Source organism: Lampris incognitus, chromosome 17 (assembly GCF_029633865.1).
Source record: "Lampris incognitus isolate fLamInc1 chromosome 17, fLamInc1.hap2, whole genome shotgun sequence".
Lineage (NCBI taxonomy): Eukaryota > Metazoa > Chordata > Actinopteri > Lampriformes > Lampridae > Lampris > Lampris incognitus.
Genome location: NC_079227.1, coordinates 9,099,247 through 9,117,786, shown reverse-complemented (window position 1 = coordinate 9,117,786; position 18,540 = coordinate 9,099,247). Strand labels below are relative to the sequence as shown.

The 18,540-nt window shown below is 46.6% G+C and overlaps 1 protein-coding gene across 1 annotated transcript; it reads right to left on the bottom strand.

The window, feature by feature from the left end:
• Positions 1-929: 929 nt before the first annotated feature.
• Positions 930-5,335, bottom strand: lrrc18b (leucine rich repeat containing 18b). The gene is made up of 3 exons (XM_056297667.1): positions 5,149-5,335; positions 4,145-4,412; positions 930-2,081 (listed from the first exon to the last, which is right to left on the bottom strand). The coding sequence occupies exons 2-3, from the start codon at positions 4,406-4,408 to the stop codon at positions 1,569-1,571; spliced, it is 777 nt and encodes a 258-aa protein (XP_056153642.1). The 5' UTR covers positions 4,409-4,412; positions 5,149-5,335; the 3' UTR covers positions 930-1,568.
• Between the last annotated feature and the right edge of the window lie 13,205 nt (positions 5,336-18,540).

The window sequence follows — 18,540 nt, the reverse complement described above, 5'->3', positions numbered from 1 at the left end:
CAGACTGGAGCTGAGAACGGGTGGGCGGTGGATGGGAAATAAGCTCGATCGTATAATTAGCCAACAGAAGGGAGTGAAAGTGGCTCTCTGCCTGGCCGAAAAGGTTGAAGCCACAGCCTTTTTTTCACCTCATCACAAGCGAGGCCTCTCTTTTTTTTCTCTCTCTCTCTCTCTTCTTGACCGTCTGAGTAACAGCTGCCGGAAAATGTGAGGAGAGTGAGAAAGACACGTTTTGGTGCCACTGAGCAAGGCCTTTAACTCGCAGCACACCTACCGTCATCCACTTCGCTTGTGGGTGGGGTCAGCGATGTGTATTAAGGCTCACTGTTAAATGCATTGCTCGATTTCAAGACCGTGCAAATTACATTTGAGAATGAGAGGTCAGTAGGTTATAGGTCAAAGGTTGTCAAACGGGGTCGGGAGGCATACTTACGTGACCTGGAGGGAGCTCGGCCGTGCCCTGCAATTTTACTGACGTGCAAAGAACGTCGGTGTTGGTGAACCAGTAGCTGGCAGGTGCCGTCTTTGTGCAACAGCTTTGGACGGCGCACCACGGGGAGTGGCCGTAATTACTACGGTCTTACGTAGGCAAGTATTTGCTGCCCTCTAGTCTGTGGAAACTGTCTCAGTATACTTGCATCAGGGTCGGCTGTCTCAAACTAATCTAGGCATTTTGGGGGGGGGGGTGAACAGTTGAACCCGTATCGGATTTTAAGAGGGAAACGGGCAGTTTCTGACGTGCAGCCCACGTCAGCCGTCGTCCATTCAGATTGAGCACGTTTACTCACAAGTCCGAGCACTTACGTAATGAATAATAGACATTCTCGTACATGCCATTACATGAGGTCAGCTCCTATTTATTTGACAACTTTAAAAATTAAAAAAAAAAATTACAACATTGGGAAACATTCATCATATGTCATACCGGTTTTATTTTGTGGATGCTCAAAGGGGCACTTCAGATGTTAGAACAGCAGATGGCGATCAAGTCCATGTTAAACGCCGCTCTGTAGGGCTAAGGAGATATCTCTGTCATTTATGACTTTAAAAAGATCCCTCCATCCATTATCCGAACCGCTTACGCTGCTCTCAGGGTTGCGGGGATGCTGGAGCCTATCCCAGCAGTTGTTGGGCAGCAGGCGGGGAGACACCCTGGACAGGCCGTCAGGCCATCACAGGGCCCACACACACACACACACACACACACACACATTCACACCTAGGGACGATTTAGTATGGCCGATTCACCTGACCTACATGTCTTTGGACTGTGGGAGGTAACCGGAGCCCCCGGAGGAAACCCACGCAGACACGGAGAGAATATGCAAACTCCACACAGAGGACGACCCCCATGGTTGGACTACCCCGGGGCTCGAACCCAGGACTTTCTTGCTGTGAGGCAACCGCGCTATCCACTGCGCCTCCGTGCCGTGACTTAAAAAAGATGACTCACTATAACATGTACTTTGCATAAATGATAAATCTGGATATAATAAAAACTATTCAGAACGCAATAAGAGATATAAACTTAATGCCCTGTGAAGTCTAGTCGTGCCTCTTCCGCCCGATCATCTCCACGTCTCTTGGTTGGTCCGGGCCACCGAGTTGGGCGAGACCAACCCGGCAAACCTCCGCTTTGGCTTGGATTTGACTGCCTTCGCCCTTCCTATCTCCTCCAGTCTTTTCCTCTCCTTCTGACACTTCATCAAGCAGTCTCCGCACAGCCTGCTCTCCCTGACCAGATAGAGGCACTCCACCCTCCTGATGGGATCCAGGTCCGGGGGGCGCTCTGGCAGGATGGGGTTACCCTGGATGTTCACCCTCTCCAGATGGCTGAGCTTGAGGAGGCAGTCTGGGTAGCGCGTGAGCCGGTTGTCGAAGAGCCCGATTTGCCGCAGCTCCTTGAGGGCGCCTATGGCCGTGGGCAGCGTGTCGAGCTGGTTGAGGCCCAGGTTTAGCTTGTGGAGCTTCCCCAGCAGGCCCAGCTCGCTGGGGAGGGAGCGGGGCGTCAGGCGGTTGTTGCACAGGTTCAAGGTCACCAGGTTTTGCAGACGCCCGATGGCTGCAGAGATGTGCTCCAACTACGAAAGAAAAAAACAACAACACACACACACACACGCTGTCCAACTCTGTGACAAACTAGGCAGCTTGGTTAGGGTGACCAGTCGTCCCGCTTTACATTATACTGCACAACATTTTGAGATGACGTCCCACATTATGAAGCAAAATAACAAAAGTACATGTTTCTCTATTTAAACTGTTAGCACTGGTAACCTCTCAAATGTGTGCCATGTTTTCCTGCAAAATTTTGCCGTTTGTCCTTCAGTTGGACTTTTTCCATCTGGTCATCCTTGGTTTGATATGGAAGTAATTAGCACTGTCACTTTGTAGGAAAGAGGCCCCCCGGGTTTGAGTCCCGGCATGAGTCCTGTCTACCCGGAGTTTGCATGCCCTCCCTGTTTTTGAGGGTTTTGTCCCTGCCGCGTTATAGGAGTCAGATACTCCTGCCCATGACCGAGGCACCGGCCTAAAACCTGGTTTTGGTCCCCTGGGTGCTGCATTGTGGCCGCTCGCCGCTCTGTATAGAAGCAGGATTGGTCAAATATAGAAAATGAATTTCCCCACAGGGAATAAAGATGAGCCGTTGAGTTTTTAGCCGGGGCAGCGCCACTGAGCAAAGTGGGTCCCAGTACCATAACAAAAACACCAACGCCACCGGAGCGCCCCCTTCAAATTGCCATACTGAAATACGGATGTGAACATTGGAGCCTTCTAAATATTAAGAATTTAAAAATTTTGAGCATCTTTAAAGGCAATAACTTTCATCACCATAGTCAGTGGGGTCTGAGTGAAACTATGAACGTAAACAAATCTGTGTTTGTTTACATTCATATTGTTTACAATTGTACTTGGTACTCTGTATCAAATACGAATGTGATGTTATTTAATATATTTGTTGCATCTCTGGTTCCTTGTTTTTGTTGTTTAATTTGTTCTCGTGATATCTCGTTAACACCTGCGACAGATACGTTTTTGCCATCACGTGGCAGATCACATGGTTAAACAGTTTACAGATGTGTAAAGGCTTTGATTTGCTACGACGCTGATCAAGATGAAACCGAAACAGCAACAATGTGACATGCCAGTTTCTTCCGTCGTGCTCATTGTGTCACTGGAAACAAAATGTCAATGTAAGCATAAGGCACACGTGGTCACACTATAAAACACACAGACACATAAACGCACACACATGCATGTATGTGCATAAAGGTAACGAGCAAAGCCGTGGAAACTGGCTGCAGTTAATCAGATGGGAAAGTGCCGGAGGCTGAAAACCGAGTCATTTACGTAGTGGTCTGTGTGGTACTCATTATATACGAGCCCCTTCTTTAAGTAGTACAACACACGTCATTCTTTAAAGACACGAAAGTCTATTGTATCCTAGCCAGTTAGTTACAAGACGATACCTGAACCTACTTGAAGGAGCACAAGTGAGATTCGTCCAACAAACTCCTCTGGAGAGAGAGAGGAGGCAAAGCGAACCCATTACTTTAGCAGGTACGCATTATAATTATGACCAGAGGGACTACCGTGATTACATCACTTGAGACATTTCATTTAAAATATATATATATATATATATATATATATATATATTAATCTTCTTTTTTTCTCCCCAATTGTACCTGTCCAATTACCCCACTCTTCCGAGCTGACCCGGTCGCTGCTCCACCCCCTCTGCCGATCCGTGGAGGGCTGCAGACTACCACATGCCTCCTCCGATACAGGTGGAGTCACCAGCCGCTTCTTTTCACCTGACAGTGAGGCGTTTCGCCAGGGGGACGTAGTGCATGAGAGGATCACGCTATTCCCCGCCCCCCCGAACAGGCACCCCAACCGACTAGAGAGGAGGCGCTAGTGCAGCAACCAGGAAACATACCCACATCCGGCTTCCCACCCGCAGACACGGCCAATTGTGTCTGTAGGGTCGCCCAACCAAGCCAGCGGTAACACAGGGATTCAAACCAGCGATCCCCGTGTTGGTAGGCAACGGAATAGACCGCTATGCTACCCGGACGCCCTATATATTAATCTCAGTGCAGATTTTAGAGTTTTTAGCGAGGTGACCTATGTGCATACTCACATAGTTGCTGTGCAGATCCAGAAAGCGGAGGTTGACAAACTTGTCGATGAAGTCGGGGACCTTCGTGAGCAAGTTCCTGCTGAGGTCCAGCTCCTCTATGTCACACAGCTTCAGGATGCACTTGGGCATGGTGGAGATGCCCTTGTTGCTGAGGTCCAGACGGCGTTTGCCGTCCATGGTTATCGTCAGGCAGTTCTTTGCCATGTTCAGGGTGATCTTCCTGCCGTTGGCCTTGTCGTCGCTTTTCTTCTTCCCCTTGGCCATGTCGCTGGGGGGTCCCACATGCAGGAAGACAAAGGACGGGTTCGCAGCGGTGTTTTAGTTAATGCTTAACCAGGTCAAGTTTGAACGTGTTCCAAGAAAGGGGTATTAATTAATCCAGTGTCACAAGGGAGTTGAAACTGGAGAGATTTTGCACGGTTATGTTACACATAAGTCTCCAGCCGTGTGGACAAACTCCAACTTGGTACTTTATCCTTCTTCGGGTAAAACACGTGTCTCACTGTCCTTACGGCTATCGCTAAACTACAAAGGAAATTAACACTTAAGTTGATTTGATGACTTCATTCTGCAGTTTTAACCTACGCTACTTGAGTATCGTGAGCGCAGTTCAATACTTGGCGAGGTTTTCTCTATGACATAATAATGTATTTACACAGGTGAAACAACACCATTGTACTTTCAGTGCACACACACTACTAGTATCGTGCAAGTCGCTCATTAAAAACCTGTTCTTCCATATGGCCAGTGTGCTGTCTGGTAAAGTCCACGTGAAGTGCAAACTAGCTGAAAGTTTATTCACTCAACACACAAACCGGAGTGTAATCGGAAGTGTAAAGCTTTGTACCAAGTCTTCGGTTGGATAAACATACGCCAACACCGTACCTCAGCAGAGGGGGGAACCGAGCAGGTCCTTTCCCTTGATTTGCTTGAGGAACGAGAAAGGATATAATAAACCACGAGGAAAACTGTGACGTGAGAAAACGTGCTCTTTGATTTCTTACCGGCATCCGAGTCCGTCCGCTCGTCTTCAGGCTCCACGACTACTGTCGCGCAAGTCGCCCACCACCTCTGCACCCTGTGAATTATACATCAAGATGCCCCGCAAGACACTTGTAATTAAAAACCAGCACGTAGAGAGGCAAGACTTGCTGTTTGCTTTTGTTTGCGTTTGTTTTGCGTGTCGTCTCCGCGGGCGGCTCACAGCTCTGCAGGGACACACACACACACAGGTCCTGTTTTAGGGATTGTTTTCATGTGTTTCTAAGCAACTGGCATTCAGCTGCAGCAGGTTACGGCCCTGAACACAGGCCTGTATGAGGGCGTGCTAGTGCAGTGCAGTGCAGTGCCCCTTTTTTTCTATTCGTGCAAGAAATAACCAAAATAAGACATATACTACTCAATAGCCTTATTCCTCTGAATGAAACTGTATGAACTTATGTAAAAGGTATTATGTACAGAGCACTGCTGTGTAGGAAATACATGACAAGGGCTCTAACCCCTGATGTTACAGCAGTAATGGAAATGCAATCAAGTTTATGTTTTGCATCGGTTCGCCCTTCTAAGTATAAATAATGTACCTTTCTGCACGTTAAAATACTGCACTAAGGCCATTATTAAAGATATTATTTCTTATTAAAGTTTTTTTGTTGTTGCAAAAAATAACTCTTGCAAAAACAAGTTATTTTTATTATTAAGTTGCAAAAATAACTTTTTGCAACTTTGCAAAAAAAAAGTTGCAGAAACATGAGTACAAACGGGGAGAATGTTATGCAGCTTTGTTCACTGCTTTTGCATTTAACCGTGGAAATGGTAAACCTCAGCTCGTACTAGAAACTTATTTAGGTATCCAGAATAAAAAATTCCCTTTCATGCACCAGCATGTATTCTGCATTAGTACTGAAGACACACAAAGTCTCTTCACGTCAGAACTAAACTCCTTCAGTGCCAAAATTTAATCATTTTGGATAGCATTTTATACGGAAGGCCTTGTGGCATCTGATGGGCAAACAAACCTCGGTCTTACTTGCTTACTTGGAAGTAAATGAGGAGAAGAGATAACTCTGCTGCCTGATGCTGCCACTCGAATTGTATTGAACATCCATTAACTGATCCATCAATCTTTGTTACTGCTAATATAACGAGGTTCTCTATGCGCCACAAACCAGACAGTCGTGGTTGCCAACATGTTATTAGGTGCACCATCTTCGAATAATTTCGGTAAAACTGTTGCGTTGCCCCAAACATTTAACATGGTTTGCGGCGATAAATTACAAGAAAAATCCACAGTGAATGCCTCAAAACTTGAAAAGTAGTGAAATAAAACATGCTTTATAACAAATACAACACAAAAATCATATGACACAGAGACCCCGTAATGGTGCAGAAGAAATTACAATTCATCCATCCACCCATCCATCCATCTGTCCATCCATCCATCTATCCATCCACCCATCCATCCATCCGTCCGTCCATCCATCTATCCATCCATCCATCCATCCATCCGTCCATCCATCCATCCGTCCATTATCCAAACTGCTTACCCTGCTCTCAGGGTTGCGGGGATGCTGCAGCCTCTCCCAGCAGTCATAACTCAATTCATGCCATGCAGAAAAGAAAAGAAAACACTGACATTTGACAACACCTGATGTGGAGTCAATAGTTTAATACAGTGCGGGGAAAAAGGTGGAGGCAGGATGCAGAAGTAACCTTTGACCTTTAGCGCCAGTGGCAAGTATTCCTGACCCATATTCCAAACCTTGGCTTGAAATAGACGACGCATCGTTACACTTGATATAATACGCACACACACGCACACACACAAACACACTAGCACTAACTAGCACATGACTGCCCCGCATATATTGTATCACACGCGTCACACCTCAGAAGCTGGTTAGCTACAACCCGGCTATATTTAGCCTGATGTGTTTCTCAGATCAAACACTTTGATAGCTTGCCAGCGCTAGAGCGCCAGCCAGCAACCCCCCCCCCTACACACAGACAGTGTGCTGTGTTTGCATTTACCACGGTGAAACGATCCAACTGTACCTTGAAATCTGCAAAGGTCTTTTTTCGAGGTCCCCGTGGACGTTGCGATCTTGCAGCGTGGAGCGTCTCGGGCACTGCAGTCCAGATCATCGCACGGGAAGCCTTGCAGCACGCGCACCTTCATGGTGGCCGTGATGTCGGAGCGCGCTCAACACCGCAGCAGCGTTTACATTGTGTGTGGGAGCTCGGCGTCTGATCGCCGCGGAAACAATCCACCTCAGTAGTGCCAACTCGGCCCTCTTATCAGCTCGCTGTAAGGTGAACTCAGTGCAGGCTAAACGGTCCCCCAGATCGCCCCCCTCCTCACACCCGCGTCTCCCACCTCGGCTCTCTCATTGGGAAGCTTGTTGGTCTCAGAATGTTCCAGTATTTTTTGATTCATATATTTATTTTTCTGGTATGCCTTGTGGCGCTGCAGCGTGGCTTATTAAGCACAACCGTTTCCTCCCGCCGCGTCGAGCAGGGCTCGGGTTGATACGGCAGGTCACGGGGGAGGAAATGGACCTGACTGACCTAATTTGAGTCGGGTACCGAACATAGCAGTTAAGATTACATCTCATGATTTGGAATGTGAGAAGAGTGTGAGCGTTTACACAAGTGTGTACTGTATGTGTGTGTGCTGTACATGTGTGTGTGTGCGCCCACATCTCGGCATGTGTGAGAGAGGCCGGGGAAGCAAGCAAGGGAGGGATGGAAGGAAGGGAAAAAAAAAACAAGCAAACAAAAATGACCAATAGAAAAAAGGCGGCAGCACAGACGGCACAAGTCAGACAGAGTCGACGCATATTCTCTCTCGTACCTGATTCTGCAGAAGTGTCGTTTACCCACCTGTCGGCGAGGACGTCTATTCTTTCACCTCATATTTCCTTCCTTCCTGACCCCTTCTATCTCTGCAGATGCTGACAGAGACGGCGCTTTACAACCCGTTTCCCTTTCCTGCGGTTGTCTGTCACTTGTTAGCTGGTGTCAAAGGATCGTAACAGCCGAGTGTAATATTTACCCCCCAGTCCTTGTGTTACAGCGGCAACCCCCCCCCCCCTTTCTCCCCTATTGTACTTGGCTAATTACCCTATTTTCCGAGCCGTCCCGGTCGCTGCTCCACCCCCTCTGCTGATCCGGGGAGGGCTGCAGACTACCACATGCCTCCTCCCATACATGTGGAGTCTGTCTATCTATCTATCTATCTATCTGTCTATCTGTCTATCTGTCTGTCTGTCTGTCTGTCTGTCTGTCTGTCAAGTCAAGTCAAGTCAATTTTATTTGTATAGCCCAATATCACAAATTGCAAATGTGTCTCAGGGGGCTTTACAGCAACTCACTTCCTGTCATTTGACCCCTGCATCAGATTAGGAACAACGCCCTAAAAACAAAACAAACAAAACAATTTTAACGGGGAGAAAAAATTGGAAGAAACCTCAGGGAGAGCGACAGAGGAGGGATCTCTCCCAAGACGAAAAACGTCCAATGGATGTTGTGTTCTGTCCTTCCATCTGTCTTGTCTGTCTATATATCTGTCTGTCTGTCTGTCTGTCTGTCTGTCTGTCTGTCTGTCTGTCTGTCTGTCTGTCTGCCCATCTCTCCGTCCATCTGTCTCTTTCTATCTGTCTGTCTGTCTGTCTGTCTGTCTGTCTGTCTGTCTGTCTGTCTGTCTGTCTGTCTGTCTGTCTGTCTGTCTGTCCTTCCATCTGTCTATCTGTCCTTCCATCTGTCTGTCCGTCCATCTGTCTGTCTGTCCTTCCATCTGTTTGTCTGTCCTTCCATCTGTCTGTCTAGCTATCTGTCTGTCTGTCTGTCTGCCCATCTGTCCATCCATCTGTCTGTCTGTCTGTCTGTCTGTCTGTCTGTCTGTCTGTCTGTCTGTCTGTCTGTCTCTCTATCTGTCTGTCTATCTTGTGTATCTGGCTATCTAAAATGGATAAATTGAGCCTACCACCATGTAGGGCTGGGCGATATGACTTCAAATCAATATCACAATTATTTCAAACTTTTACTTCTTTTACTTTTATTTGATATGTTGTTGTTTTGTTTTTTGCACTGCCCTCATAGTTCTCTGACCAGGTCTGTACTGTAAATATGCTGAACTACTGGGATACTTTTTTCTAATGAAGCATATCTTATGTTTGTTATTTTTAAATAATCTAAGGAAACACACACAGATGATCTATTTATGACTATTTATTGAATATTTCGAACAGTTGAAATCAAAATCAGTTGAAATCGCAGGTTCCAGTCATCGTCGGTGTAGTGCAGCGTAAGGTTCAAGTATGGCTGCATCGTCCTACCTGACCAGCGATCACATGTGGCTGCCAAGCACCCAACAGATTGTAGGCCAGCAGCCACCTTCTCACCACATGTTGTGTACATGTTGGACACCGCTGTGTGGGGGAAAATATTTTCACGGTGGCCCAGCGTCTCTTTTGTCGAGAGGTTTTAACGACATGTTTAAACCCACCGTGTTCCACAGCAGCTATAGGAGCCGTGTCCTTCGCGATGTAATGTGCACTGGCATCAGTTATTTCTTTCCATCGTGAATCCTTTGCATGTTGTGTGGCGTCTGGAAACGCTTGTGTTAGCGACCGCTGCTTTGTGGAAGCACTTCGGCGTTTGTCGGTCTGTCTCTCTTTTTTACAGCCATGCAGCCTTCATATTCTTCATATTCGGTGATGTGATTGAGTTCCAAGTGGTTAAACAAGGTGGCGGTGGTACCTCTGGTCGCTGAACTTGTTTGTCCGCAGTGTTTACATTGACTTCTTTTTGTCCTGTGTCATCTTGACTGAAGCCAGAATGTGTCCAAGTGACCGACACGGCGTTCTGTTCAGGTGTGAGCTGCTCAGGTTGAGGCCTACTTGTTGGCTCACTGTCAGCGCTCGTGTCGTCCACGCCGCCAGATGGCTTTGAGTGAACTCGGACTACCGTTAGTTGGACGGGGCGGCGGCACATGACTGAACAGGACGTAGTGGTTTTTTTTTTTAAAGGAGTAGTTCATGAACGCACACATTGGGGAAATTATTAACCGGATTAACCGACATGAGCAAGATTAAGTCAGTGAGAGGTTCTCAATGTCGGTTTCGATACATTTCTGGTTAATTGCCCTACCACCACCACCACGGGGTTATTGGGTGAAATCACAGATTAGCTGCCAAAGTCTGGATGGAGACCAGGTGAGAGAAGTCTACCAGCAACCACTGCTGAGATGCACATGAGCAAGGCACTTCAGTGAAACACCTCCAACGGCGCTGCCCAGTAAATAACAGGAAAAGACTAGGATATGAGTTTTTAGGACGTTATGAGCGGTGGTTCGGTGGTTACAGTCAATTCCTTAACAAAGTTTTATCCCCACAAATCCCATTGCGCCTTGTTAAAAAAGCTCATGCACGCTGAGAAAATGTTCCTTGGATAAGTGAAGGTTTAGGAAAGGAATTAAACGGTGCCAACGGGACCCGATCTTGTCTCGCTTCGGATAAGACACGTGGAACAAACCACACTGCACCGTGAATGCACCAGAATTTATTGCAGGCACTTTGCACGGTGACCTGGCGTACTCCGCCGTCTCCGTGAACCCGTGTTTTAGGCCTTATAATTCAAAACACGGGGAAAGCTTTGGTTGCGAAGAGAGATGAGTGATAGTTAGTCGGGAATGTTTTGGAAAACTGGCACGGCAGGGGCAGAGCCATTCCCCTGTGTTTATCTAAGTCCTGAACGGATTTGGCTTGCTTGCTGTTCCCCTGACTAATACAGACCTGTCACACCGCCCCGCCGACACAGCCTGAGGTTCACAGAGCTGCTTCACTCTCAGAAATGCCTTTTTTTGTTTTTTATCGGTCCATCCGGCAATGCTTTGACTCTACCGCTGAAAGCTGCCGCGAGTGAGTCTATGGGAGGATGTTTTTGGCGTGCTAAACCAACTGAGTCATGTGCTATTTGAGAAATATGATGATGACAGTGTCGGGATTGCTTTGTTTGTTCCGTGTAGAGATAAACATCGTTCTGCTCTCCCGAAGGTCATCATTCGTTTTACGATCAGGGATTTCGACGCTTTCACACAGCCTGCCTTAAGAGGGTAGAAAACTCTTTTTATCCGAGACGCCGCTAAAGGCACAAATACACAGGGTTGCAGTTAGATGATGTGTTGTGTTTGCATTCATTATGCTGTAATGGTACTTTTAATTGAGTGTGGTATCTGAGTTTTACTAAGTCAGCCTTAGTAGACCAAGACGCCAAGCCTTCCCATCATTATGGCTGATAGCTGATATGGTCATTCTGTTCTTCTTCTTTTTCTTTTTGCAGCACGCTTCACATTTTCCTGGAAAATTTCATATATATATGTGTTATTATTAATATTGTTGGCAATGGCAGCAGTAGTAGCGGTAGGTTCTGTAAGTGCTTTTTCGTGCTTCTTATTTTCCTTTTTAGCCTTACGTGAAAGTGACAATACAAATGATAATGGGCGTGAAATGCATCTGCAGGTTATACAAACACAACACGGTCATGGTGAAGATGTATGTGAGATATGAATATCTATGTGGTTATCGGCGGCACGGTGGCACAGTGGTTAGCGCGGTCGCCTCACAACAAGAAGGTCCTGGGTTTGAGCCCTGGGGTAGTCCAACCTTGGGGGTCGTCCTGGGTCGTCCTCTGTGTGGAGTTTGCATGTTCTCCCCGTGTCTGCATGGATTTCCTCCGGGTGCTCCGGTTTCCTCCCACAGTCCAAAGACATGTAGTTCAGGTGAATCGGCCATACTACATTGGGCCTAGGAATGAATGGGTGTGTGTGTGTGTACTGTGTAAATGAGATGGGACAAAGGGGAGGCAATGGAGACAAGGGTCGAGTAGTTGGGGGGGTTGGAGGGAGCAATAGGTTTGTCAGGATCGCTGGCCGATGGCCCCCTCGGCTCAATCCCAAAGCAAGCATAGCGCTTCACCGATGTACATTAACGTCACCGTTAAAGCTTCAGGTTTAAGTCAAATGTAAAAGTTGATACTGTAACACTTAATCCCACTTTGAACAATGAACACCAAACAAAAATCCCAAATCTGTAATCAGTGGGAAACCGTATCTCTCGTAATGTTCGCCCTCTACGACTTTGCAGCTTCCCACAACCTCAATAGTAGTTGCGATTCACCCTTGATGTAACCAGAGTATGATGTCATCATTGTGAGACCCAAAGGGAAGGCAGGCAATAAAATGAACCGGCGAGTAATCCTGCCATAGGGTGAGCCTGAGACAATCTGTCTCCAATTAGCTTAGCTTAATCTCAAGTGACACACAGAGGGTTGTAATTATAGAAACAGATGAGAGTTAACCTCGTTATAGACTAATAAATGGCCCATACAATAAAAATGCCTCAACAATTACTTGATGCCTCTCAAACACTTTATAAGTGTACGCCAATGATCAAATTGCTATTTGAATGAAATACAATAACAGTCGGCCTCGGGAAGCAGGGCTGGAAAGTGGTTACCATCGCAGAAGTCTCCATCCATGTATTTATCCTGGATCTGAATTCATCTTGCCTCAGCACCGCTGTCGACCATCGAGGCCAAACTGGCATATTGTGACACAAAATTTATGACTTTATACCATCAGGTAAATATTGTAAGACCATTCCTCTTAAGGTTTGAAGGCATAGAGGGCGGCAGAAACCTTTTTCTTATTTTTTGGACCAATTACAGCCTTTGAACACCGAGTCCAAAAAAACGTGACCTCATGTTTTGCCCATTGAGCTTTTTGATGGATGCGGAAAATCAAACATTTATGATGGACGGCTTTGTCGGAGTTGGTGGGTAAACTTCATGTACTAAACATTAGGCCATGTTGATTTATCTTTTTTGGTGTGCAAAATAATCAGATGGAAAAATTCGGACATGGTGTGCACAGGCCATTACCCTTGAGGATGCAAGAAGTGCAAGTATACACAAATGAATAGGGAACATTTTAGTAACATTCCCCTACCTTTGCTTGTTGAAGTTGATTCACAATGCAATATATATGATGAAATAAAATATGGATATATAATACCAAGGTCACATCCACCAGTTCTTTATGGGTCTCGCCGGGTCATAAAACCTCAGAACTGGTTCTTCTCTGAGCAACATCTTCAGGTCACTCCATGACTTCTCATGCTCCTGATTCCACACCCATTCAGCCCTTTTTTCAGTTAGCCATCTCAGGGGCGCCATCTTTTCAGAGAGGTTGGGTATGAATTGTTCCATTAAAACTCTTTTTGTATGGTGGCCTTGGCATATTTTCAATCGCTGACACTTTTCTGGGATCCAGTCTGATGCCTTCACTGCTCAAGATGTCTCCCACAAACGTCAGTTCTTTCACTCTGAGCTGGCGTTTCTCTCTATTCTGCTTCAAGTTCGCTTTTCTTGTTGCTTCCAGGACATTTTTCAATCTCATCACGTTCAGCTTTTGTGCTTCCCCATACTATGATGTCATCCACTGATGTGTCCACTCCTTCCAGGTGCTCATAGGTCATGTGGATTGTCTTGTGATACAGCTCAGGCGCTGAAGCGATGCCGAATGGCAATCTAAGGAATCTATATCTAGCAAAGGGACTGTTGACTGCACAATTTAGAACTTACATCATCCAGCTTCAGTTGCCAAAATCCTGATGATGCATCTAGCTTGCTGAAGTACTTTGCATTCGCGAACTGTGACATGATTTCTTCTCTTGTAGGAAATTTGAAGTGTTCTCTCCTTATTGCTCTATTCAGATTTCGTGGATCCATGCAGACTCTGAGCTTTCCGTTCTTTTCGTCCACGATGATGAGGGAACTCACCCACTCAGTCGGCTCGTCAATCTTTTCGATCTCTTTCAGGCTTTCCATTCTGTCCAACTCCACTTTCAGCGGCTTCTGAAGAGCAAATGGCACCTTACGGCATGGATGAATGACTGGTGGCACGCTTTTATCCACCCTGATTGTGTGTTCCCCAGGAAGGCAGCCGAGACCCTTGAATAGTATCCTTACTTTCACTTTTGTGTCATGTGGTTTATTTAGGTCTGGGACTAATTTTCTTGAACTCAGTCTCTGATATCACATTGGCTTGAGCTCCAGTATCCAGTTCCACGGCAATGTGTATGTCATTCACTTTCAGTGTCACGGTCCAGTCCTTTTTCCCTGTTCTATTTTCTGTCATCACATCCACATAGAATTCCTCTGTGTCACTCTCATCCACTGTGTGGACTTCACTTTGTAGGGTTTGATTTTTACAACACCGGGCATAATGATTATTTTTGTTACATGTTTTGCCATATGCTGGACACTTTCTGTTAGGATGCTGCATGCCACATCGACCACATGTCTTTCCTTGTCCGTCTCTGTTCACTGGTTTCGCTCCCCTTTTCACCTCAGGAGCTGTGCTCTTCTTTTTTACTGCTTGGTGTGCGTCACTCCTCACTGCATCCACACTGCAGCTTTCACTGAACAGCTCTTTTGCTTGCATTTTCCCAGTCTCTGCTGCTCCACACAGTGTTATTGCTCTTTCCAGGTCCAACTTGTGCTCCCTCAATAGCCTCTCCCTTACACTATTGTTTGGAATCCCACACACAAGCCTGTCCTTTAGCAATGAGTCTGTCAGCCCTCCAAACTCGCACGTCTTGCTTCTGTTCCTCAGCCCGGTCACATATTGATCAAATGTCTCCCCTGTTTTCTGTACACTCGTGAAAAATCGGTGACTCTCAAAAATCACGTTTCTTTTAGGTATACAGTAAGCTTCAGACTTCTCAGTTATTTTACCCAGCTTCATCTTGTCCTCATCATCGTCAAAAGTGAAGATATTATAAACCTCCAGTGCTTCATCACCCATCCATCCATCCATTATCTGAACTGCTTAGCCTGCTGTCAGGGTCATGGGGATGCTGGAGCCTATCCCAGCAGTCATTGGGCGGCAGGCGGGGCGACGCCCTGGACAGGCCGCCAGGCCATCACACAGAGCCGACATACACACATTCATACCTAGGGACAATTTAGTACGGCCGATTCACCTGACCTACATGTCTTTGGACTGTGGGAGGAAATCGGAGCCCCCGGAGGAAACCCACGCAGACACGGGGAGAACATGCAAACTCCACACAGAGGATGAACCGGGATGACCCCCCCAAGGTTGGACTACCCCCGAGCTTGAACCCAGGACCTTCTTGCGGTGAGGCGACCGCGCTAACCGCTGCGCCACCATGCCGCCCCCAAATATGAAATGTTCTCTGCGAATCTTCACGTTTGATATTTGCTCTTCTGACCACATCTTCCAGTCCTCCCTACGGATCACACGAATCCACGCCTGTCTTCTTCGTTTTTCGATTGGAGTTTTACCTTTCGGCATGCAATAAAAATGCAGATGCTTGTTTTTACCATCTTTACAATTTGTACAACTGTGAGGCATTTTGTTTCGTTTTAAATCAATTTCTCCGTGAGGATCTCTTCAAAATGAACGTAGTAATGTTTACAGACACAAGACTCGTGGCCCCTTTTTGCCTCGCAATCTGCGTACGCACATTTGGCGCATGTAAACAAGGGAACCCGTCTATGGTTCAAGCAGTACAAATGGTACAGCATAACGGTGCGTATCTCTATAGTTTCTGAAACAAGCACAAAGAAGACAAATGCATGTCTGTGAGTTGTTACTGGTAACCAGCATTAACAAAGCATTCAAGGACCGTACAATGAAATCTGCATCCTCTTGGTTAATATTAAACATCCAATGCAGCAGTAACCACTACTGTCCTAATAACACAGGGCTAGGCAGTACACTGACTTTTTACATTATATCAATATATTTTCAAACATAGCCTATAGAATGAGACAATATCATTTATATCAATATAGTGTGATGTTGCGTTAAAATAAATAACCCGTTTCTTGACACTAGAACGACCGGGATTTCACTCCTACCTAAAACAGCCATGGGCGGTCAAATTGACGGCCGGTTTTTAAACTCTATATTCTGTCAGGGTAAATACCCAGTTGAGATATTAATGCATTGCATATGTTAGTACGTCTGTCAGTTTCCTGACAGACGTCAGGACCAACTGGGCCCAAGGGCTCAGGGGGCCCCTAAGCCAGAGCCTGTGCGGGAAGTCGCTGTTATTAACCCTGCATTTCTTGTCTCATAGTCAAAGGGCTTAGTCCTTCATATCAACAACAGCCCCAAAAGTCCTTCTGAAAAACTGAAGGAAACTGCAGGTGAATGTATGTCTTAGTTAATATGCTTTTGGTGTTAACTGTGTGTATGTGTGCTGTAAATGCTGTTGAGATACAGGTGAATTTAGTTAATTGTGCTGTTGGTTACAAGTCAGTGTACCTGCCCCGTTGGGGGGCGGCGGGGGGGGGGGGGGGCGTGCCCATTGTCTCGTAATCTGTCAATGGTTTTCGTTCATTGAAGCAGTTCAAAGCCTCGCTGTAAACTAAGGTCTAATTCCAGCGTCTTGGGGTTTAGAGGGGCTGAAGTCTGTCATTACACTTGTTTAGGTTACATCACTCTGGCACCTCATCAGTTCTCCCCCAGGCCAGAGCAGCGATTTATTTTTATAACCACACGGGACATATTAGATTTAAATTGTGTTTACTATGTGTTGTGAGTCTAAAGACGGCGATGATGACATGTCTGGAAGGCAAGCCGCCTCTGTGACGTGGAAGGGTGCTAGCCACCCATCCATCCATCCATCCATCCGTCCAGGTGGAACAGCATGTTTTGTGTCCGTTTTTTGCTGATGACCTCAGTTGTTTTTAACGGAAATCCATGCAGTCTGCTGTGTTTTGTTTTTTTTGGGGGGGGGGGGGCTCTGTGTTCTTGTTGGGCTCCCTGAGGCTGTCCATCTAAACTTGTCCCGCAACCTTGTCTGCCTAACTGTCTGTCTCTCTCCATTCGCGTTTCTGGAATAGTCCCAAGTTATTTACGTCTGCCTTACTCATTTTCTTTTTTATTCATCTTTACCTCCCTCATTCATATCTGTGCACTCTTCCCTTACCGCCCCCCCCCCCCCCCACACACAGTTTTATCTTGTTTAAAAGCTGTAATTTATTACTTCTTCCTTGTTTATGATTCATATACATCCTTGATCTTCCAGGGATTCTCTTCTGGCTTGAGTTTTGATGCCGTCTGGTTTGTGGTTTCCACCCTACCTGTGTATTTGTGTGCCATGTTGCGTTTTCTATTTCTTCCTTTTTCTTTTGTGGTAAAATGTGTTTACAAGCTCTTTTGGGTTTTTTGTCACACTCATGTAGACTATTCATAGCTCTTTTCCTTTAAAAAACATTTAGTTAGGCATCCGGGTGGCATGGAGGTCTATTCCGTTGCCTACCAACACCGGGCTTAGTGGTTCGAATCCCCATGTTTACCTCCGGCTTGGTCGGGCGTCCCTACAGACACAATTGGCTGTCTGCGGTTGGGAAGCTCGATGACTGTATGTGTCCTGGTCGCTGCACTAGCGCCTCCTTTGGTCGGTCGGGGCGCCTGTTCAGGGGGAGGGGGAACTGGGGGGAATAGCGTGATCCTCCCATGCGCTACATCCCCCTGGCGAAACTCCTCACTGTCAGGTGAAAAGAAGCGGCTGGCGACTCCACATGTATGGGAGGAGGCATGTGGTAGTCTGCAGCCCCTCCCCGGATCGGCAGAGGGGGTGGAGCAGAGTTCGGGACGGCTCGGAAGAGTGGGGTAATTGGCCGGATACAACCGGGGAGGAAAAGGTGGGGAAAAAAAACCTTCAGTAAGCACAAACAGGGCCATAGGGGGGGGGGAAAGGGGGAAAGCTTTCTGGGGCCCGGCTGCTAGGGGGGCCCATGGAGGCCAGCAATAATCATGTTCATCCTAAATATAAGCAATGATAATGGCAATACTTGCTGTTGAGTGTGAACTGGCTAAAGGATTCTGCATCCAGTAAGACAAGGAATATGGCAGTATAAGAGGCAAAGATGAAACCGTAAGGTAAGGAATTGCATTTTCTACTAGAAATGTGTGGTGTAAGTGTAGCAGAGCTTTGCTGGCCTTGATGTGTTTAAGTGTGTCAAAGAATTCTATTATGGTGTGTGTGTTTGTGTGTGTGTGTGTGTGTGTGTGTGTGTGTGTGCGCCTATGCCTAGTCTCTCAGTTTACATGTATGTGTTAGTAGGAGCAAGAGAGCAATGTGCATGTGTTGCTATGAGTAAAGCAGATTTTTTTGGGGGTGGTGTCACTGGACCTTTTCAGGGGCCCAACCGTTTCTGTGGGTGGGCCTGATTACTAATAAACAGAACATGAAACTGAACCTTCTCTCTTGTTATAGCGCCTCTACAACAGTAACGAACACCCATCGAAGCTCATAGCCGGGCCAAAACGGAGGCGAGAGCGCATCAGAATGAGCATA